The sequence below is a fragment of the Gorilla gorilla genome, chromosome 4 (genome assembly GCF_029281585.2).
Source record: "Gorilla gorilla gorilla isolate KB3781 chromosome 4, NHGRI_mGorGor1-v2.1_pri, whole genome shotgun sequence".
Classification (NCBI taxonomy): Eukaryota; Metazoa; Chordata; class Mammalia; order Primates; family Hominidae; genus Gorilla; species Gorilla gorilla.
The window spans coordinates 132,014,939-132,039,462 of NC_073228.2; the positions used below are offsets into that span (position 1 = coordinate 132,014,939).

General features: G+C 33.6%; 1 protein-coding gene across 2 annotated transcripts in view; it reads left to right on the forward strand.

Moving 5' to 3' along the window:
- Positions 1-24,524, forward strand: part of SLC12A2 (solute carrier family 12 member 2) — a 105,915-nt gene that overhangs the window by 49,318 nt on the left and 32,073 nt on the right. For both annotated transcript variants that reach the window (XM_031011045.3, XM_031011046.3), the window contains exons 6-15: positions 1,048-1,158; positions 2,581-2,689; positions 5,483-5,610; positions 5,710-5,794; positions 8,721-8,872; positions 14,524-14,631; positions 15,660-15,783; positions 16,902-17,003; positions 18,146-18,301; positions 19,607-19,706. In XM_031011045.3, the coding sequence (XP_030866905.1) occupies positions 1,048-1,158; positions 2,581-2,689; positions 5,483-5,610; positions 5,710-5,794; positions 8,721-8,872; positions 14,524-14,631; positions 15,660-15,783; positions 16,902-17,003; positions 18,146-18,301; positions 19,607-19,706 (1,175 nt within the window). The remainder of the gene's footprint in view (positions 1-1,047; positions 1,159-2,580; positions 2,690-5,482; positions 5,611-5,709; positions 5,795-8,720; positions 8,873-14,523; positions 14,632-15,659; positions 15,784-16,901; positions 17,004-18,145; positions 18,302-19,606; positions 19,707-24,524) is intronic.

Here is a 24,524-nt window from a genome sequence, read left to right on the forward strand (position 1 = left end):
TCAACGATCAGATTAATTCAAGAGATGTCGAAATCAAATTTCAAAAAACATTAAAAAATTTTTTTGCAAAGTAAAAAGTATGTAGCTTTATGAAATTGAATGGGACCCTTGAAGGTGGACAAGGTTGGGAAATGACTTTTCCTACTGTGTTGATTAAATATTAACACTTTCTATGCCTTCAGTTGACAAAAGCATCTTTGGATCTTTGGATCTAGGGGTTTTTCCACCCTAATATTTGTATTAAGGTCATTTATCTGGAATTCAAGCAATTTTATTCCTCCCTTGTAGTTGACTTTTATGAAATAATTTCTTTTGAAAAGCATTAACAAGATTGCTTTTTCTTAAAAGAAGCAAATTGATAGGATTATTATAATCTGTACTTTAGTCAATTGCACAGAATATAGTCATCCTGAGTTATCAAAATAACTAAATTATGTTTTAGGTTTTTTGTGCCTTTTATTACCTTATTTGAGAAGTGGTAGTAATTGATAAATAGCTTTTGCTTAGTTAACTGGGATATCATAATCTTTAATTTTATCCTAGATGGGAATCTTTTAAAAATGCCATTGATATTAAACTACAAATAGTTTTGTTTGCAGAGTGGAAACAGTGTGTTTTTGGACAGCAGCAGGAAGTTGTGCTTATCACTTACTCTCTCACAGTATAAAAGACCTTTAAAAGCATGAGTTCACTAATCACAATAAATACAAAATATATTTCTGCTATATAACTTAAAATTCTAACTAGCAGTATTAGTTATAACTTTTTTACTTCTTTGTTAGCAATTCCTTTTTTGATTTATTGAGTCTATATTAAATATAGAAGCATTAATAATCACACATTTATGTCATCAGATGCTTGAATGACTGACACCTCAGTGGTAAATAGTAATTTGTTCTTTTAGGTATTCCATTTATTCCTTAAGCAACCATTTATTCAACTTCTTCATGTAAGGCACCGTAATATCTCTAAAATGTTTCAAAAGAAGTGTGAATGTGTATAAAAATAACTAGTATTGCTTATTATATTTATGATTCCTTTTTCTAGGAACATTCCATACTTATGATAGATGAAATCAATGATATCCGAATTATTGGAGCCATTACAGTGGTGATTCTTTTAGGTATCTCAGTAGCTGGAATGGAGTGGGAAGCAAAAGTAAGTTATGATAGGAACACCTGTAAATATTTAATACGTGAACTTTTAGAGCTTATGTTTTGGGAACACTCTGAAGTATGGTAATATTTCCAGATTCTAATGGTACCTAAGTGGCCATTTTCACAAACGTTTATGTGTAAGGTTATTTTCTACTTGACAAGGCAGAGAATCTTTGGAGATAACACTCAGCCTAGGATCTAGTTAAACACAGTACTTTGTAAATTTTGAATTTCCCGCCTTCTGCCCATCCTCCAGTTTTGCAGTATGTAAAAATGCTGAGGTCAGTGTGTTAGTCCAAATTAAACGTTTGGCTTTGTAATTTATTTAAAAGTTCAACTTAGACATGGGGCAGTAAATAAAAGTTATTGCCCACATGAGGTTAGAGAAATTATTCTTGCTATTGAAATTTCAGAAGTTAGGACTACCAAAGCCAGTATCATTGTTTCTGGAAAAAATTGCTAAAGTCACATGTTACCCATAAGCAGAGCACCCAGAAGTGTTTTTGTCTCTTTGAGAATTAGAGCATCATAGCACAGCTGTAGTTTCCCAAGTAATGGATATCCACAAAGGTGTTTACTTTTAAAGACCTTATAAAAGTCACATATTTGTGCTATATATGATATGATAATGTTTACCAAACCAAAAATTAGGAAAGCCTGAAAGAATAATTTTTTCAATCTTGTTCTTTATTGTAAAGTCATATTAGTGTAAAATTAAATCATTTATTTACACATTTTACAAATTGACTGTATGAAAATAACAGAATTTTATACCACCTGGGACATGATTAGCATGTATGTAGTTCCATTTCCCACAGATGACACCGTTTTTCATGAGTGTTCAGTTTTATTGAGAGGTTGAGAGTGGAGAAGGGGAAATGGTAGTTTTCATAGATTGTTCTTTCCTTCCAATCCCATTGCTACTTGAATTTCCCTCCTGTATATTGTCATCTTCTTTCTGTAATTTTTCTTATTTTCCTGTAGCAATCACACACTCAACATTATGTTTGGACCATGTATAAAACTTGTGTTTGTGTCCAGCATGTTCTCCATGTCAAGATTGTAGTGTTAAGGTGGAAGAGACAGGAATGAATGATCTAGAATGAAAGCCTATATTGTTTTGGAATTTACAGTGCTTTATGGTTTGTGGGAAGGCATGCACATCTTTAACTCATTTCAGAAATATGGCGTGATCTCACTTTTACTATCTTTTTTCCCCCAGATATTTCTTTAAAGATCTCTTTGTTCATTAAACAAGGATTTATTGAGCAGCTGCTTGGCATATGGCATTGTTTAAGGCACTGGGGAATCAGGCAAAACAAGACAGAAATTCTTTCCCTCATGGAAGTTATATTCTAGGGGAATTGAATCAAGATATACAAACAAGATACTTGATTTTAATTTTTAATGTTTAAAATTGCAGGCTCAGATTGTTCTTTTGGTGATCCTACTTCTTGCTATTGGTGATTTCGTCATAGGAACATTTATCCCACTGGAGAGCAAGAAGCCAAAAGGGTTTTTTGGTTATAAATGTAAGTAAAAAAGATTCAATATTTTTTAAGGGTACCTATTTATAGAATTCTATCATCAATTAAATTTTGTACATTTTAGATATTTTGTAACAGAATTGACTATGGTTTAGTGATTCACCCTAATTTACAATTTAGTTTTGTCCCCTTTATGCTGTACAGTTGGAGTAAAAATTACTTCTATTTACATCTTTTCTTTTTCATTATTAGCAACAAAAGGTGATAGAATATGGAGAAATCAGTGCTGCTAAGAAAAGGAGCTTTTATTCTCTACTAGTTTTGGGAATTTGTAACTGAATTTCTAACTTTTGTTCTAATATGACTTTCATTCTTTTAACATATTTAAGCACAACAGTTTAAAAGCGCCTAAGATTGTGAAAGCAACTAGAAATATTAGTTTATTGGTATAATTGCATTTTTCAAGAGTGCAGGCCATTTGATTTTTAGGAGATCTCTCCAGTTGGGTTTGTCTTATTTGTTTTTATAGATTCAGGTTATTTATGTTTGTCAGGAACGTAAGTGAACCGTCTCAGTCCAGCACGTTTGGAGGGTGCATGATGCAGTTTTTTACATTACTTAGTGGTGTTAGTTTTGATGACTTAGTCAAGGTTATACCTGCACAGTTTCTCTATTGTGAAGTTGCTGTTTTTTCTTTGCAGTTAGTAAGTGATCTGTGGAAGAATACTCTGAGACTGTTCATAGCCCTGTCAAACTTCTACCAAATGGCTTCATCCTTAACCCCTCTCACATCTGGCTTTTGTTGGTTAAAATATGTCAGATGGTGATAGATGCACTATGAATTTTTGTCCTCTGCTTCATTTCTCTTAGTCATTCCTTCTCCTTCTTGAAACATGTCTATTTTATTCGATGTCAGATACCCTAGGTGCCTAACTCACTGGTCACTATGTCCATTACTCCTGTTACCCCCTTTAAATGCAGAATTGTACAACTATTATAGTGCTGACCTTCTAACTATACACTCTCCCTTGGGTGGTGTGTATTCTCATGGCTCAAAATGCTATTAAGGGACTGACATGTTTCCGTTCCTGAATCTCTCCTTTAAAGTCCAAACATAAATATGTATCCAACTGATTATATGAAGTCTCTCCTACTTATTTCTTCTTAGGCTTTTCCATCTAAGTAAGTAGCTGAAACCAGGATCTTAGTGTTTCCCGTCCTACCTGCTCCTCTTAATTTCTAATCCTTTCCTAATCAGTGTATTTATTCTCCCATCTCTAGATTGAACCTCTGCAGCAACCTCCTAATCAGCCTCCCTGTTATCAGATGTTGAATCTTTCAGTCCATTGTCCACACAACATTAATAGTATATGTCATTTGTGTGTTTATGACCCTACTTTGGTTTTCCATTTTATTTAGGATAAATTTAACTTTTATAAAATATTCACACTCTGTTCCTCAGTGGTCACTCCAATTTCATTTAATTTTTCTCCTTACTATAAGAATTTTATCTTCTTTTATTTCCTCAGAAGAGTTAAACCTTTTTCTACTTTGGGGTCTTCATATATGTTGTTTCTCTTTTCTGGTATACTCTATTTCCCTGATGATCACATGGCTGATTCTTGCTCAGCAAACTCTTAGCTTAAGTATTGTCTCCTTCCTTATATTTGCTTAGCCTTCTGTAACCACATTGAATTAGATTCTCTCTCTCTCATTTGTTATTCACAAATCCCTGTTTTCATCAGAACATTTACTACTATTTATAATTACCTGTTATTTTGGTCATTTGCTATTGAGACTCTTAAATTCCATGAAAGCAGGAACAATGTCTAACTTGTTTATATTGCATCTCCAAGTACTTTGAGGTGCTAGAAAGCTCTAGTACAGGACCTGACACATAGTAGCTGCTCAAGTATTGAATGGATAGATGGATACATTACAGTTAGTCGGTTATCTTAGAGTCAGAGATGAAAACACTAGGTCTAGTTGAAGCTTTTATTGTTGTTGAAATAGAAAGGAACTTTACTTAGGGTAGCTAATTGTCTGACAGCCTCAAAAATCAATAGGTCACTAGATAGCAGAGAAAGCTGTGGACCAAAATCTATGCAGATAGTAATGTAAGTTGGAAGCTATCAAAAAGTTGATTCTATATTATTATGATGTTGCTTTTGTTTTCCTTTTTTTTTTTTTTTTTTCTTGAGATGGGGTCTCACTCTGTCACCCAGGCTGGAGTGCAATGGCATGATCATGGGTCACTGGAGTGTCGACTGTCCAGGCTTAAATGATTCTCTCACCCCAGCCTCCCAAGTAGCTGGGACCACAGGCATGTGCCACCACTCCTGGCTAATTTTTTAATTATTTCTAGAGTCAAGGTCTTCCTGTGTTGCCCAGGCTGGTGTCAAACTGCTGGGCTCAAGAAATCTGCCTGCTTCAGTCTCCCAACGTGCTGAAATTACAGGCGTGAGGCACCACGCCATGCCCCCTTTTGTTTTTCTACCTCCCTTCTTGTTTCTTTTACCTCAGAGATTGAGGGGATTATCCACATTTTGATTTGCATTTGGGCTAGTCATAACAATTCATTCAGAGGCTCTTGAAACATAATTAGCGAGGTATACAAAAAATGAGACATGAATCAGATCAGATGATCATTTTGATGGTAAACCATTGTCTCATACAAGAAAAGAACACCAAATACTTGAACTGGGAAATATGCAAAAATTTACTAGTTACTTTAACTGAAGAAAAGTTAGGGGTCATGTATACCTATTACTCTTGACCTCAGTTATTATAGTCTAATTTGCTCTCCATTAATTGTCAAGAATATTTTGTTCTCTGCAGCTGAAATATTTAATGAGAACTTTGGGCCCAATTTTCGAGAGGAAGAGACTTTCTTTTCTGTATTTGCCATCTTTTTTCCTGCTGCAACTGGTATTCTGGCTGGAGCAAATATCTCAGGTGATCTTGCAGTAAGTATTATAAAGTGCTGTATCAATTATATATTTTAAAAGTGGAATTTGTATATTTATTTTTACAGATAGACTTTAAAAAATCTTCTTGTCTTCTAGGATCCTCAGTCAGCCATACCCAAAGGAACACTCCTAGCCATTTTAATTACTACATTGGTTTACGTAGGAATTGCAGTATCTGTAGGTAAATAGTTTTACATTTCTTTATGTGTTGCAGAAATTTCATGATGTACATACTATAAATACTTACTTTTATGACATTTGCTAACTTTTTTACATACAGAAATATTTCAATAAAAAGACATGGAGTTGCTCATTATAATTCAAAAACAGTTTTTAGAAAACTAGTAATGACTTCTATAGACATTATCTAAACCGCCAAATGCTTTATGGTATCTCCAGGATTTTTATTAATTATGGTAAATTTAAAAATTATATGAAATTGCATCTATAAACTCATTCCACTGAGATACTGAAAATAATGTATGTGTAGAAGCAAATGAATTTCACTTTTACAAATTTCTGTATTTTTTTAAGATGGTTATTTATTTATTTATTTTACAGTATATGAAGGTTCTTTCAAGGCTATTAAGCAATGCTTGGCAATTTTTTACTATAAAAACACTGGTTTTGAAGAATAGGACATACTAAGTTTTACTTAGGAAAAGTTTTACTAAATTCTTAGTAAATTGAATGAAAGTGATTTCAAAACCATGTTATTACTTCATGGGATCATGGATCAACTTCATGGATTACTTCATGGGATCAACTTGAAAGGACTTAAGTGGTCAACCAGTCTCTAATCCTTTTCTTACAGATGAGAGAATAGAAGTTCCGAGATTTCACTACCAAAGATAGTGGCATTTGTTTTAGAGAATTGTTTTCATGGCAAAGAAGGTTTTTTTGTTGTTTGTTTTAAATAAAGTCTTTAAGGCTATTTTCTATGAATTACTATTAGTTTACATATGGTTTGCATTTGTCAAGCTTTACAGTTAAATTTCTTAAGCATAATGCAAAAGTAAATCTTAGTTTAATACTAATGTAAAGAATCATAAACTCCAAGCCCATAGGCTACACAATATGAGGTTTCTATTGGATTTGGTAAGAAAATTTCATTTTTGCTATATATTCACTGATTTGCTGGGAAGTAGTAGCAGAATTATATTTATAAACTCTGCTATTTGCTTAAATGTAATTTTGAAATTTCACTACATGACAGAAATACTAATAATATCATGGTGGGCTGAATTGCCTTTTTTGTTTGTTTGTTTTGGTTTTTGTTTTTTGTTTTTTGAGACGGAGTCTCACTCTGTTTCCCAGGCTGGAGTGCAGTGGCTCGATCTTGGCTCACTGCAACCTCCGCCTCCCAGCTTCAAGCAATTCTCGTGCCTCACCCTCCTGAGTAGCTGGGATTACAGGCACCCGCCACTACACCTGGCTAATTTTTGTATTTTTAGTAGAGATGGGGTTTCGCCATGTTGGCCAGGCTGGTCTCAAACTCCTGACCTCAGGTGATCCACCTGCCTTAACCTCCCCAAGTGCTGGGATTACAGGTGTGAGCCACCGCGCCCGGCCTGAATTGGCATTTACAGAGGAATCTGGATTTCATTTATCCTTAGAATTCACACACAAATCTCTGAAATTTATTTTGAAAACACGGATGAATATATATATATGCCTAGCAAAATATATGGGTTCCCCTAAAAGTTCCTAGCATGCTTCTATACATTATTGCTAAAGAAAATTTAGGCATAAAGTGACATAATTGATTATGTTTTAACTTGTAAAATAGTTTGTTACAGCAAATATTTTCTATTTTTATTACCATCTAACATTGCTGGCCCTCATGCTCATTTCATTCTGTCTGCATTAGCCCTTGGAGCAATAGGGGTAACCCCTTGATGCTGATGTTCAGTAGCTAGGCCAGTAAAGGCAGCCTCTACACCAGTGGTTGTTAAGCTCAAAGCAGTGGAACCTTCCCCCCCAAAAAAATTTCAGGCATAGACTATCAGAATACAAAGCACATGAAAGTATAGTTACTTTAGGGCTGGGGGGATTTGCAAGGCTCTATTCTACCCCCATTCCCCAGTTGTTTCAGAAGTACCTTTATGGAAACATGGTTTTGCAAGGACTGCTCTGAATGGTAGATGAAAAAATTGAAAAACAAAGAACTGTATAGTCTGCCTAGTCATTAAAATATCCTCCCTTCTCATACTTAGTTCTGTTTATTCAATTTTTGCTGTCATGCATGTAATTTTTACCTCAATATATGATGAAATAATACTGAAAAAGTGCTTCAGAAAGTAAAAATCTTTAAAGTATAAGGAATGGTAATTACCATTAGTTGTGCATTACACGTTACTCTGAATAATAAATTGCTTGTTTCAAGGTCACTTTTAAAATATTTTATTATGGAAGTTTTCAATTTTATGGAAAAGTAGGGAGGATTTTCAAATTAGCTGAATAATTATTACCCAGCTTCAAAAAAGTTAGCAAAAATATTAGTACATGGTTAATCTTGTTTCATCTATACCCAAGTCACTCTGCTCTATGGGTTATTTTTAAGCAAATCTTAGATACCATGTGTTTCCTTCTCTTTAGGATAATCATATTTGAGACAGAGATTTAAATATAATTATAATTCATTAACATTCAAATTATTTTCCCTCACAGAAGAGTGGTATTACCTGAAGTCTGATTTTTAGCCACATTCAAGTATAAAATATTTGGAGTATAGGAAAACATCACTGCCATTTGGAACTCTTTCAGTACAGTGTTTTCATATTTACTTAAGGACATCTTAACCAAATAGGCTAGGAAATAGTTTGCTAGTATACCATTTTCCACAACTCTGTTTACATGGTTTTTAAGTGTTTATGTGTAAATACTATTCTTTATAAAAGGTTCACTTTCATCACATATTGGGGACCATGATGCTTTACAAATTCTGTTCAAGGTAAAGTCTTAATTGTAAATGCAATGTATGCTATTATAAGGGAGTAGATATGTAGTCACTACTTTGGTTTCTTTATAAATATATATATGTATATAAAATTCTGAAATGAATGTAGATATTAACTATATTATTCTTGTTGTCACTTGTGCTTTAGGTTCTTGTGTTGTTCGAGATGCCACTGGAAACGTTAATGACACTATTGTAACAGAGCTAACAAACTGTACTTCTGCAGCCTGCAAATTAAACTTTGATTTTTCATCTTGTGAAAGCAGTCCTTGTTCCTATGGCCTAATGAACAACTTCCAGGTGAGCATTGACTTTGTAATATACAGACATTCTGTATTTATCTAGGGGTGAGACTACTATCAAATCTGACCATTCAGAATATAGCTGCAACATAGAAGGGAGGACAGTTGTTATTTTTTTTAATTTTTAATTTTTTCTTGAGATGGAGTCTCACTCTGTCGCCCAGGCTGTAGTGCGGTGGTGCTATCTTGGCTTGCTGCAAGCTCCGCCTCCTAGGTTCAAATGATTCTCTTGCCCCAATCTCCCGCGTAGCTGGGACTATAGGCGCCAGCCACCACATCCGGCTAATTTTTGTATTTTTAGTAAGGATGGGGTTTTACCATGTTGGTTAGGCTGGTCTCGAACTCCTGACGTCAAGTGATCCACCTGCATGGGCCTCCCAAAGTGCTGGGATGGCGGGTGTGAGCCACTGCGTCTGGCCAGTTGTTCTGTATATCCCCTAAAACTGTAAATATCTAATTGGACAAACTAAAATATGAATGGATAAAATCTGAGGATGTTCAAGAGCAAAGAGCCCCTAGGAGGTAATGCTTTTATAACAGCATGTAATATATATATATATATATATATATATATATATATATATATATATATATATATTTGTGTGTTTTTATATATGTAATATGTAAGTATACTGTTTTAGAAAGCATGGAATCATGTTGCACACGGTCATATTTGTACGGGTCTGTTTTTGGATTCTTGATTCTGTTCTGTTGATCTTCATGTCTGTCCTTGTGCCAGTACCACACATTCCTAATTACTGTAGTTAAATGATAAGTTTTGAGGTCAGTTAGATTAATTCCTCCCATTTTAGCCTTTCTAAAAAAATTGTTCTAGCTATTTTAGTTCCTTGGTCTTTCCATATAAAAATTTAAAATAACCTTATGTGTGTGTGTGTTTTAATTAATTTACTTTTTAATATATATTTTTTCACTTCAGTAGTTGTTGGGGTACATGTGGTTTCTGGTTACATGGATGAATTGTGTTGTGGTGGAGTCTGAGATTTTGGTGCCCCTATCACCCAAGTACCTTACACTTATTTTTAAAAAGTCTTGTTGGGATTTTGATAGGAATTACGTTAAACTGGTATATGAGTTTGGAGAGAAGTGACTTTGTTGAGTGTTCAATTCATAAATATCATCTCTCCATTTATTTGTATTTTCTTTGATTTTCTTTCAGTCAGCATTTTGTAGTTTTCAGCATATACGTCCTGTATGTATTTTGTTAGATTTACGACTAAGTATTTTTATTTTGCTCAATTCAAACCCATACCAATTAAGTTCAGTTTTCTAATTAGTGTTGTCTTCATAATTGCTTCATTTATAAATGGCCTTTAAAAAAGCATTGATCAGTATCAATAGTAGTGTTACTTTATTAGATATGGCTCATATAAAGTCATGCAGCATGAAATCACCATTTAACATTTAACAACAGAATTTAATTCTGAATGGATACTAGAAAGCTAGTGAATTTCTAAAACATACAAACTAGACAGGTTAGTAGTACTTCTCAAGTATTTGGAGGCTGTCAGTTCTGCTGTTTATTGTTACCTCTATTAAGGTACTGAAAATGAAATGAAGTTTTAGTCTGCCAGATTTATGAGTTTTTAGAAACTGAAAAAAGATTATATAAGGGGAAAATAAATTACTAAAATTAATTTGGAGGATAATTTTGAGTTGTTTGTTAAGTCCTAGGATGGTAGAAAGAACACAAAGGTGTAGATTCAGGAGATTAAATCAAAATATTCTATTGTAAATTTATAGAGTACATGGTTCTGCTGATTTCAAAAGAAAAATAAAAATTTTGCTTTGTAATTTTTTTCAGTATTGTATAAACAGAATAATTTGTATTTTAATGTATTTAAAATTATGTGTTTTATGTACAATCTAAGTTTTACAATACAATTTTTAACTAAAATTTGTAAAGGCATTGTTTTTATTATAAATAAAATTATTTATAATAAAATTATTATAAATATAATAAAATTATGTAGTTTTAAGCAATTGACTGTACTTTCAGTGGTTACAAATATTGAACCCAATTATGTAATAGAAGTTTGTGTTTTCTAGTCATAAGACTAGGCAAAATTGTAGGAATGAAAGAAAGTATTCATGTCCAACTAATGATTCAGGCCAATTCTGACATTGATACTGTGTATGGAAGGCACAAACATTGGTCTTTGCCCAGTGACTGAAAATGCCAGTCAGATTTCTGTGTGGCCTTAAGATAGAAAAGTTTGTTGTCTTTATCAAGTCTAGTTATGGACTCATTCGAGCAAAGAGGAATTTGGTATAAGTAAAGCTGCTTTTCTTATTTAAAGGAAGTAAACTTTTCAAAAATACTTTGTAAAGCGATACAACATGAGGGAAAATCTTGTGAAAATATAAATACCTTGGCATTTGGAGAGTGAAGAATGGTGGATAGGACATAAATGAGGAGAATGTAAGTTGGAGTCTCCATCATAAGATCTATACAAGCCATACTTTATAATCACCTTTTCAGACTTCAGGGAATAAAGTTATTTAGGTTATCTTCTTGCTCTTAAATTTTAAATTGTGTATATAGTCTTATATTGCTTGCTATATTTCTACATTTTAATGTCCTCTAAAACCTTTGACTCACTGTTGCCTAATAAACAAAATGCAATCTTTAGTCTAAATCAGTCAGAGCCCTTCATACCTCTTCTTAAGCCTCACTGCCTTCTGTTCCGACTGGACTCCAGGCACTGAGTGTGTTTGTACACACACACATGCATACCCTACTCTTTTGCTTTAGTCATTGCTTCACTCTGCTTGGAATGCACCTGTGGTTTATTTTTCCATGTCCAAATGTGCCTGACTTCAAGGCCATTTAGTTCCGTGAAGATTTTCTTGAATCCCAAATCATCTTCAACACACACCCCCACACAGACTTTTACCATTCATTTTATTTACTTGCTATCTTTTAGCTTTTATTAGACTTTTGTCTTTTTTTCCCCTTTAGAGACAAGACAGTCTTTTTTTCATCTTTGTTTCCACTGTATATTGTTGACACTAATATCATTATTTACATTGAATATCATTATCCTTGCTGCTATTTTACCATTAAATGTTGAGAAGTGCAGAGGTTACTGGATAACTGTTCAACTATTTAATAGAAAACAGAAAACCTATTATAGCAGGCCCCAAAACATAGTATTTCCAGATGAAAAGCCTGGATCATTATTTACTTCAATTTATAACTGATGGAAGAAGGGAAAATGTATTGTTTCCTCCACATGGAAGAGGAAAGGTTATAGTAATGCTGGTGGTGTCAGTTTTGCCTTACTCCTACAATGCAGAATGTATCATATACTCTGTTCTCTACTTTCGTCCACTTATCTCTTTCTTTGTACTTAATTTAACTTTGAGATCATTAAGACAGATGTAGAATTTTGTATGATCTAATGAGGCTGTATAGCAGAAATTGGGTTTATTCATTTTAATCTTGACTCATCTGTCCTTTACAGTCTCCTTCCCTAAAGATAAGGTTGTCAGTTCTAAATAATCCAGCATTAATTACCATGAAAAATAGTGATTATGAAAAATGCACAGCATATATGTAACTACTAAATTGTTATTAAAGGGCTGAGTAGAAAATAATCTTTTCAGATTTTCTCCCCACTCTTAGAAGTCTGCTACTGTCTTTAAAACACTTCAGAGATGTATTCTTCATATTTAACCTTAAATCTAATGGAAGATCTAGGGAAAGATGTTTAGTCAACAGGGTGGTTTATGTGTACATGAAATCAGACTTATGCATTGTGGACAGGGATTGTACCCGTTGCTAACTTTCCATTTTGTTTAAACAATTAAATTTTACAGTCAAGTGTGTGATAGAAACAGCTTAAAACCTGATTTCCTTATCTCTTTGGTCTCAGTTGACATATTCTTAGTCAATATAAATGAAAGATAAAATCTCCACCAATGAAGCAGAGAATCTAGGTGATGATCACCATTCACTGCTGGGAAATTTATAATACCATTCACAGCTGTTCAAGTTGACAATAGTTGAATCCACCAAACAACTCCTCCACTTTAATTTTGTGTTTTGACAAGTTTCACAGATTCAGAAGTACAGAGTGAATACCTGTGTACTTATCCTTCAGTTATATTTACTAGTTTATAGTTTACCCTATTTGCTTTGCGTGTGTATATATATAGTCTTTTTCTCCTCAAATAAGTTATAGACATCATGACACGACAATCATTTTGAAGTATTTAACGCATTTTATGTAAGCACAATATGGTTATCCTACTTAAGAAATTAAATACTGATGAAATACTGTTATTTAAATATACATCCTATGTTCATATTTCTCCACTTGTCCCAGTAATGTCTTTTATAGCTATTTTTTCTAAGTCCAGGATTGATCTAGGGTCACACGTGGCATTTAGTTATAGTGTCATTTTAAAATCATTTAATCTAGGGTAGTTTCTAGCCCACATTAATCTTCATGACATTGACATTTTCAACATTTGAACCAGGCTGTTTTGAATTATGCCTCTCAGTTTGAATTCACCTGAATTCATGATCTTAGTGATCAATCCTTTGTTGTTGGTGTTTTTTTTTTTAAGTCTTCTAAGAGGAAATGTTTGAACATGTATACAGAGAAAGCAATATAATATACCTAGTATCTACATTACCCAGCTTTATCAGTTATCAATGCATGGTTAATTTTGTTTCATGTGTAACTCTTCCTATCCCAGATTATTTAGAGCAAAACCCTAGACTTTATATCATATCTTTTCGCTGGAAATATTTCCACATTTAGCTCTAGAAGATAAAAGGTTAGAAAAAAATAACCACAATACTATCTTAACATAAGAAACAGCCTTCCTAATAGAAGTACATGATGGCACTTACACAGTGTTCTTGCCAAAACTTGTACCTCATTTTGATTAACTGTCTAGATAGAACCAGTTTACTAGAATTATAGAAATGAGAAGAGGTTAAGCAATACAATGATGATGAAGTCAGAAAAATCCAGAGTATGAGATCTCCATGGGAGAAATGATAGAAAAATAATAAAAGGAAAAGGAAATGTGAACCTGTTGATTGAAAAAGACTGAAGAGACGCATAAACCAAATATAATGTGTAACCTTTTTTTGTTTTTTTTTTTGGATCCTGATTTGAACAGACTATTTTTAAAAGATAAGAAAGGACAATTTAGGGAATTTGAATGCTGACTTGCCTTTTTTGTGGTACTGTTAAGCAATTATTAAGTTTCTAAGCTGCGACAGTGGCATTGTAGTTAAGTTTTCAAAAGTCCTTACCTGTTAGAGATACGTACTGACATATTTATGTGCTAAAGGATATCTGGGACTTGTTTCAAAATGTTGTGGGGAATAGCCCTAAGTTGATCATTGTTGAAATTAGGTGATGGATGTTAGCAGTTCTCTCTGCCATTGTGTGTGTTTAACATTTTACGAATGAAAAGGTTTTCTTAAGGTAAGGGCTAGTGGTAAATAAATTTGTTTCAGGTATTTGTAATGCACATAGCGTTGTTGTTATTATTATTATAAAATGATCCCTAGTGTTAACCTCCTTCAAGATGTGACCACATAGTATTGTGTTATTTTCTGAATTGTTTGTGAGATTTATTTTTCCATTTTTGTCACTTTTATTTAAGGTAATGAGTATGGTGTCAGGATTTACACCATTAATTTCTGCAGGTATATTTTCAGCCACTCTTTCTTCAGCATTAGCATCCCTAGTGAGTGCTCCCAAAATATTTCAGGTAAGTATTTTTATATTACAGGCTTTATTAAAGGGAGAGTTAAAGTAATACTTCTCAATTTAGAATTGTTGCTATTTTCAAATTATTTGCTTCTATCAACCATATATACATATATATGATATATATATGCACATAAAGATATACATAGTTAATTTTATATGTGTGAATGAATGTGAATGTTTATTTATATAAATATTTGTGCATTTGCTGTTAAGGTATAGTCTTTGAGTCTTTTTAGAAGTGCTGATGGATTTTTGCTTTTTTGACATATTTAGCATACATTTTCAAGATGTTTAAGGTATAGGAGTGCAGTCTAAGACTGAAAATAGGAAGTAGTAAAATATCTTTGTTCTAATCAGTATGATGTCAACCTAAATATTTTATTTTACAAATATTTAAACACCTAACGTGATATACACATTGTGTTCATTACTTAAGGGTATGATGATGTATAGGATAGACATTATCTCCTTTTAGTGAACATTAAACAGCTGAATACTGATGGGAAGTACTTTTTATTGGTAAATCAAATAAATGAATGTTGATTCTGCAGTCTTGTTCTTAATGCTGTATTTATAGCCAGTGAGTACAGTAAAGGTAGAAAATATCATTTAAGACAGACTTTAGTAATGTTTTAAGGAAGGTAGTTAAGTTTTATAATCAAGATTTTTATCTGCTTTAAGATTTCAGCTTGTTTTTCTTAAAATAGGTCACAACTATGTCATATTTATCAAGCTTCCAACTTTGTTTTTACTTGTATGCCTGCTTCTATGATTTCTTCTTCATAAAATTTAATTTCAACATGGGGATAGGGTAAGGCAGATAGAAGTTTTGACCAGTATCCTTCTGATGTTTGAAATGCTTGAATTTCCTTTACATTTTGTAGGTGAAGCAGTATGTGGGACAGGATAAAAGAGATGACCAAGAATTAGAAACTTGAATCTCATTCCTGATTAACCTATTAGAACTATCAGCAAATCTGCATGTCTAATTTTAATATATTTCATTTTAATGTTTTCTTTCATTAGGCTCTATGTAAGGACAACATCTACCCAGCTTTCCAGATGTTTGCTAAAGGTTATGGGAAAAATAATGAACCTCTTCGTGGCTACATCTTAACATTCTTAATTGCACTTGGATTCATCTTAATTGGTTAGTTATATAAATGGTGTGTTATTGTAGATTTTTGGTGCATATTAGTTCTAGACATTGAATTATTAAATTATTAACAATGTTATCTTGGTATACTAAGTTTCTTTGTAATCAAAGAAAGTTTATAAAGTGCTGTAAGTAATAGCACTCAGTACATATTTGCTGAAATTATTGCCATTACTAAGTCCTCATTAGAGCTAAAGGGAATTCCTAGGCTCTTTTTCCTAAAACAAATATGATAATGGCATAAGGGAAAGGATTCTAGTGTCCCCTGTGACATCAGTGCCTTTGATGATCTGTTTTTTTGGCACTCTGCCTCTGATCATAAGTGAGCTCTGTTGGGTCTTCCACTACTAAAGATGACATTGGACTTTTTAAGGTTTAAAGAATTTTGTCTAACCCCTGAGACTAGTTGACATTAAAAGGCTGATGTACCACAAGTGTTGTGGGACTATGTGGAAACTAATTCTCATGTGATGCTGTTAGATGTGTATTTGGTGTAGCCACTTGTGGAGAACAAGTGGGCAATATCTCGTAAACTTTTCTGTGATCAAGAGTTTTCCTTCTAGGTATGTACCCTATAGAAACTTGTATATATACTTAAAGAGCCATATACAATAATGTTTCTAGTATTATTCATTATAGTGAAAAACGAAAGCCACCTAGATCAGTAGAAGAATAATATGCAGCAGTTAAAAAAAGGAATAAACTTGGTTTTCATTTATCAATATGGATGAATTTCAAAAATAAATGTAAAAGATCAAATTTCAGAATGATACATATGGTATGCATTTATGTAACTTTTAAAACACCCAAAACAGTACTATTATGATGCATATATACTATACATGTCATAAAACTATATAATATGACTGGACAGAATATACCAAGTTTGGAGATGTGTGAGATAAAGTATAAAGGGGATTCAATGGTTTGCACAGGACTGGATTTCTGAAAAGTAAAGTATATGAGGCATATATGGCAAACTCTAAATGTTTATGAAAGCTGGATGGTGGTTATGGGGTGTTATGTTGTTATTTAAAGATTTGAAATACTTCATAATTTTAAAAATTAAATGTCTAATATGTCAATAAATCTCGCATGTGTTTGTTTTGCAGCTGAACTGAATGTTATTGCTCCAATTATCTCAAACTTCTTCCTTGCATCATATGCATTGATCAATTTTTCAGTATTCCATGCATCACTTGCAAAATCTCCAGGTAATTTTACATTTTTAAAAAAGTTTGTAAATATCATTTTTGATTGCAAAGAAAATAAAACTTTTGCCACATTTTCAAAGATGTTATGTGTGGGATTAGTTCATTAATGCCAAGTCTGTCTTCACAGTTAATTCAAATTAAGCTTTCAAAGATCTCTTTATCAGTAAGTTTACTGATAATATTGTTTCTTATCTTCAAAGCATTTGATAGGATTAATCTCTAATTCTGATAACACTGAAAAATTGTTACTTTTTTAAAAAACTAGTTTTTCAGTCTTTAGCTGATTTCTATTTTAGTTCTAAGAACATCATTATGATATAGTTTACCTGTAAGAAAATGGTTTTAACACGATGAGTTCTGTAAAATTCTGAAAAGGAATTTTAAAATTTTAATTTTAAAAAAGAAACAAAAGCATTGTTCCTTTTAAAGATTTGAAAGTCTGAGAACAGGGAAGATATAAAGTATGAGAACTTTGGACACAAACATTCTAACATCAGGTTTTTACTTTAAATGTATAAATTCTATTGAAATTATTTTTTTAAAATAATTTTGGCTTTGGAACTACCTACCAATGAAAATTGAAAAACATGGTCTTCAACATTTTTTAAAGTGGGCTTCCTTCATAAATACTTCACTAAATGGGAAGGTATGTGTTTCTGTAGTCAGCTCTTAGTTTTTCTAGCAAGTTGATTATGTTTTTAATGATTTTTATGAACATTTTGTTTGAAATGTTTTATATATTCATTAGACTATGGATATGGGTCATCCTAGGACCAGAAAATAAAGCCTAGTTACTACTAAGGATTCAATTTGAAACCTTTCTTTTTAAAACCTTTTATACTTTTTAACATTCACCTAAGGTAGGTTGATTTTTTTTTTATGAAGAGTTTATTGAATACAGAACTAGTAAAATACAGTAATGTGGAAATAGATGTTACCTTTTCATAGCCATCAAGAATTGTCAAATTCAATTGTGATCAATAATAGTCTTTGACTTTACTATTCAATATTAGACTTATACTTAATGCTTAAAGTCCTCTCAGTGTGGCAGCCATAAAGAATGTTATTTTTTGAATACATATGTACCATTGTGTAAAGCAGATGAGGTATTTGTGTGACTTTTATTTATTTGTTATTGTTAGGATGGCGTCCTGCATTCAAATACTACAACATGTGGATATCACTTCTTGGAGCAATTCTTTGCTGCATAGTAATGTTCGTCATTAACTGGTGGGCTGCATTGCTAACATATGTGATAGTCCTTGGGCTGTATATTTATGTTACCTACAAAAAACCAGGTCAGTAGCCTTTTTTGTTTGTATCCCAAGCTAGAAAACATCTAGAAGCTAGAAAACATCTAGAAGTTCTTTGTTATTTTTCATTTTAAGCATCATCTTTTGTATATTTGAAAGCTACTTTGTATAAAACCTAAAATACTTTATTTCCAAACTCTTAAAGTTTTTTTTTTTTTCAAATACATGTAGTTTTAATAAAACAGTTACTTTGAGATTTTTTATTCTGGTTTCCATTCTCACTCATAAATTAAATTGATCCTATTTGTAGAAAAAGAATAAATTCATGTAATTAACATTTTGCTGCACTCAGTATATTTTTAAATTATTTTTTGAAAGGATCCAGTTACAGTACTGTAGTAGCTGTATAGCGTAATAAGCTAGGCTATTTATACATATAACCTACTGTGGTCCTTGAACTGGAGTGAGTACCATGGAGTTAACAAAATACTGGAAGACATAGTATCTTTCCCACTAGGTTACTGTGTAGCAGGGGAAATTGGACAAACTTGTTTTCACTGGGTAATGATTAATGATTTCCTAGTATGTCGTACTGATAACAGCTAAACGTGTCTCCAGGTAAGATGATGATGCTGGAGTATGTTAGGATTGGTCCCGGTATTGAGCATTACAACCTGTGATACATGAAAGACCTGATGAGAAAGGCTTCATCTGGGCTCAATAGAATAGACTGCGAAGAGATTACAAGAGTAGTTTCAATATAGTATTTTTAAACAGTAAGAACACATTTTGTAATCCAGATATGAAATAATGAGCTTTTAAAGTGGTAGCTCCAGAAATGAAATAAAACATTTTAGAAGCAGTTATTTCTCTAACGTACCTATCAAGTCTATAAATTAACAAATATCTAAAATCATTTGAAGTCCAAGTTGTTTATTCAATAAGAAATAAAATTGTCCTGTTCAAATAACCCAAACAGTTAAGTACTATAAATAAGTATTTCTTAACAATTAGAAATTTGCTCATTTCCATTTAGACCTTTGGCTATATACAAACAATAATTTTAACATATTTATTTGTGAAAGACTCTTTCAGAGTTGTATGCACAGCATGTCTGCAGCCCTGTCATCTCAATCTTTTCTAAGTAATACTTTTTCTTTAAATGAATTATAGTTCAGATTATCAGTCTTAATATCTTGCTGAATATGTGAACTATTGAAAGTACAATAGTGTATTTCAGCAATTGACTTTTTAAATGTGAAAGCATGTTTAATTCTCTATGCCTCAGATTGGCTATTGATTGGTTGTTATTACTGATGTTAATGCTGCATGAACATTATCTTCCCACAGATGTGAATTGGGGATCCTCTACACAAGCCCTGACTTACCTGAATGCACTGCAGCATTCAATTCGTCTTTCTGGAGTGGAAGACCACGTGAAAAACTTTAGGTAAGTGATAAAGAAGGAAACATGGAAGCATTTTCTCTTTGCTTATTTTTCATTGACAGTCAGTTCTTATTTTTCATTGACATTTTCATGTACATTTCACATTTTTAATGGGTCTTGGGCAGTTTAATTATTCAAGAACAAAATTGTACAAAGAAAAATTAATATCTACCTTAAAAAATGTTATGAGGGTTTTGGAGGTTTCTCACTTGAAGACTTTTAAATGATGGGTATGATAAAGTCAAAGTTTGATTTTCTCCATGGCCATTAAAGTTACGTAACTGTGTAAGTATGAGATTCATAAAGATTTTTTGACATGCGTTATTTTTTTAACATTACTGACACACTAAAATTGTTAGTTGTGTCTTAATCAGTGATTAACTGGAAGCAATTTATAGTGACAAAGAATCAATGCTTATACTAAAGAGCATTTATTACTATTTTCCTCAATAAATGACTTTAAGAATATATTATCTTTTTTGGCTGGGCACGGTGGCTCACGCCTGTAATCCCAGCACTTTGGGAGGCCAAGGCTGGGGGATCAGTTGAGGTCAGGAGTTCGAGACCAGCCTGGCCAACATGGTGAAACCCTGTCTCTACTAAAAATACAAAAATTAGCCAGGCGTAGTGGCGCATGCCTGTAGTCCCAGCTACTTGGGAGGCTGAGGCAGGAGAATGGCTCGAACCCAGGAGGCGGAGGTTGCAGTGAGCCAAGATCATGCCACTGCACTCCAGCCTAGGCAACAGAGCGAGACTCCATCTCAAAAAACAAAAAAAGAATATATTATCTTTCTAATAGTTTATTAACCATCGGTATAAACTTTCTTTAGTCATGAGTAATCCCTCCTTGTTGGCTTCTGCATGATAAACACAAATCTTTTCCATGTTTATTAGTAAACCAAAAGGGAAAATAATGTTTTTAAAGAAACCCTGAAACGTAGATAAATGTCAAAAGAGAATTGCTCTACCCAGTCTCTCTCTCTCAGTAAGAAAAGTAATTGTTTATTTTTTTGTTACTCTTTTGAATTCCCCGCTTCCTTTTTGCTAGACTTAAAAGGTCTGAGAGACCACACGCAGGTCTTCAGCTTCAGGGTAGACAGAAATGGAGAAGAAGGAATGAGAGCCCTGGGAGGAAAACTTTTCACTTCAGCGTATTTTGGATAGTGATGTCAAGGATGACAGAAAATAGAAATTATTATTTTATGTGAAAAGTTGTATCCTAGAACTGAGAGTATGACCAAAAGCCTATGTTTATTTGCCGTCAATTAAAAAAAAAACAAAAAACAAAAAACACCTCTTGCTTTGGCTCATTGTAGTAAAGCCAACATTAAAAAAAATTTATTTTTGGGCATGTTGGTGCATGCCTGCAATCCCATCACTTTGGGAGGCTGAGGCGGGAGGATCACTTGAGCCTAGGAGTTGGAGACCAGCAGTTTGAGACCAGGCTAGGCAACATAGTGAGATCTTGTCTTTACCAAAAATTTACAAAATAGCTAAGTATGATGGTGCATACCTGTGGTCGGGAGACTGAGGCTGGAGGACTGCTAGAGCCAAGGAGTGTCTGGGCTATAGTGAGCCATGATTGCACCACTGCATGCTAGCCTGGGCAACAGCGAGACCATGTCTCAAAAAAAAAAAAAAAGTTATCCCAGTTTGGCTTTTTAATTTTTATTAGAATTATACGTGAGTATTGTGTAAAGAGGAAAAGCTAGTCTGCAAGGTTTGTCATGAAAATCAATAGTTGCCTGCTCCTCATATCCCTCTTTCTCTCACAACTACAGGTAACCATGTTATTTACTTCATAAATAGCATGCTTGTCTTGCTGCACAGTAGTCCCCTGTTATCCACAGGGGTTGTGTTCCAGGACCCTTAGTGGATAGCTGGAACTGCAGAGAGTACTGAATTTGATTGTCATGAGTCAGACCACCTCTTTGTTGTTGTTCATGTCTTCTATCCACGAAGTTAGTGCCTTTTCCATCTTAACTAAGCCCTTATTGCACATTACAGCTGTAACTTTTACAGTTTGAAGTGCAGCAGCAAAACTAGCATGAGTTTCTTTTTCCTTCCTTACAGTTTCACAGTTAGAAGATTCATTTTCTTACTGTAGATTTTAGTAACCTTTGCGTATAATTTTTTTTCTTTCCTTAAGAACTTTCTACCTTTTCACTTAAAGGAAGCATTTTACAGTTTTTTTTTTTGGCATATTCAAATTGCCAGCATCACTACTCTTGTGCTTTGAGGGCATCATGAAGTAAAATAAGAGTTGCTTGAACACAGGCACTGCAATATGCAACAGTTGATCTGATAACCAGGACAGATGTTGGGCAGGCAGTGTCTGTAGCACAGAGACGCTGGATAAAGGGAGAATTTATGTCCCAGGCCAGATGAAGCCGGATGTTGAGAAATTTCACCACACTACTCAGAATGATGCATAATTTAAAACATGAATTGTGTATTTATGGAATGTTCTATATTCTGAAACAATGGAAAACAAAGCCACAGTTAAGGGGGGACTAGTGTACTTTTTGATTTTTAATTTTGGACATTATCAACTGATGTCTTTCATCTACGTATGCCTACCACATGCATGCATCCTTACCTTTATACCCCATCCTCCCAATACATTTTATATTATGATTTTGATTAGATCATATTTGGTATTTATATTTTTAAGACTTTTAAACATGCTGTAACAGCTGAGCCATGTAGTAAATTATTACTGTTTTTTCTTTGCTACATAGCTTTTTTGTTTTCCCTGAAACTAATAATTTTTCTTCTTCCTTAACTGTATTCATCACTGTCTTAACCTTCACCAAACTTGCCAAAAGATTTTTGTTGTCTTCACCTTGTAGTTTCTTACTGTTTACTGTTTCTTTAATTTGGGTTTTGGGATTTAGCCTGGTCTGAAATGAAGTATCTCTAATACTTGGCCAGGGAAGTTCGGCATTGGTGAGTGGAGCTTGTCAGTTGAAGTCCTTAATGTAGATTAATGTGGCTTTGCTGGTTCTTTGAGGAGTGTGATTATCTTAAAGGGTTTCTTTTTGATCTGATTAGATTTTCCAGAAAAGATTATTTTAATCTTCTGCTTGTAGGTAGAGAGTTCTGGGAGCCAAGTGGGGAAAGGAGCTTAAAGGTTTCAGGGTTCAGTATATACATGTTCTTTAAACTCTTCTATTAAATGTAGCTTACTTCTGCCCCTAGCTGTTGCTGGTGACTCCCAGACCAGGGGCTCTCTCCAGCAAATAAGCCCCAGCTTAGTAGGGTTGGGGAGGTTCAGGGACAGTGGCAATGATTTAGTGATGGAAATGATTTAGATCCATCTAGTTACTTCTTGTGTAAACTTTTACTTTCTTTAACACACTGTTCCTGCCACTTCCAGAGGGACCTACTGTTCCTAACTCCTAGGCATTTTGGTGATTTTTAGATGTAAAATCAGGTAGTTTCATAGCTTCCTCATGTGCTTTTCAGATTTCATTTTTTTCTGATTTGTCAAATCCTTTACTTTTCTTCCAGTTCCTTTCTAGCTTTCAGTATTCCAGTGCTATTGTGCTCTAGATATTTTTGTGGTTTGTGCCTTTAAAAAAAATCTCTTTATGCCGTGGAGAGTTTTGAGAAAGGAGATAACATCAAGGTAGATGTGCACTCTGCTGCTGTTACTCAAAGTCATCCCTAATAAACTTTGTACTGTACCATTTTTGGTATGATCAGACTGTACCAAATTATATCTTTGTGGTTTATTGTTTAGTAAAGGTAGGGGCTACAAGTTAATTTCTCACAATAACGGGTTCTATTAGGGTATGGGTTAAACTACTATAACAAAAAGACTGAAAAATACAGTGGCTCAAACAAGAGAGACGTTGGTGTCACATGGTAGTCCACAAGTAGACAAATGGTTCATAGCGGGTAAGCAGATTTGCTGTACTTTGGTCACTCAGAACCCACGTTCCTTATCAGTCTGCCATTCCCTAGCTGTTTTTGTTCATGTGGTCAAAGTCATCACTGCATCCACAGTCTAGCTTTCTGGAAAGGGGGAAGAATGTATGGAGGCAGCACAGCTTCCTTTTTTAAAGGACACGCCCTGGAAATAGGAACATACTTATGGACTATAAGTTAGTCATTGGGCCACATTTAGCTCCTAGGAAGGCTAGGAAATATACTCTCTGGCTAAGGAGTTAATGTAACTTGCTAAAGCTCGAAAGTCTGGGGCATGATTTCATGTTTGATTGCCTCAAAGCAACTCTCCCAGACAGAATTGCTTTTCCAGCTCATTTGCTAAAATTCTAAGTAAGATGGTATTTTTTGAAAAGTCGTTATTTAGGTTTTCATCCTCATTTTAAGGACTCCTGTAAAAGTTAACATTTAAGTCGGAAATTGTAGTCTGCAATTCACTTTCTGTTATAGTTCATTTTGATTATATAAATCCTTGTCTTAAGGAATTTTTGCCAATCTGTTTGGACCTACCAAATGGAGACCTGTATATTTTTTACATTAAATATCAGTGATTTCCATTTCCAGTCAGTGAAAATCAAGAGCTACAAATATATGAAAGGCATGCCACTGTCTCACATTTGCAAAGACAATTGAATTCAGTTTTGGCTTTCGTCATTGATAGCTAGAATTCAAATTTCTAGTTCAAGTAGAAATCTTTTTTTCAACATAGGTGATTTTACTCATGGGACGACAGTCATTAATGTTAAGCTAGATTAGAGAGGGCTGATATCATGAAGTGGTAATAATTATGAAGTGATAAAGCTAAGAAGGAAAGTGACCTGTTTTGTACATGAAGGCAAACCTGTGCTCGCAGGAAGTTTTGCAAACTCT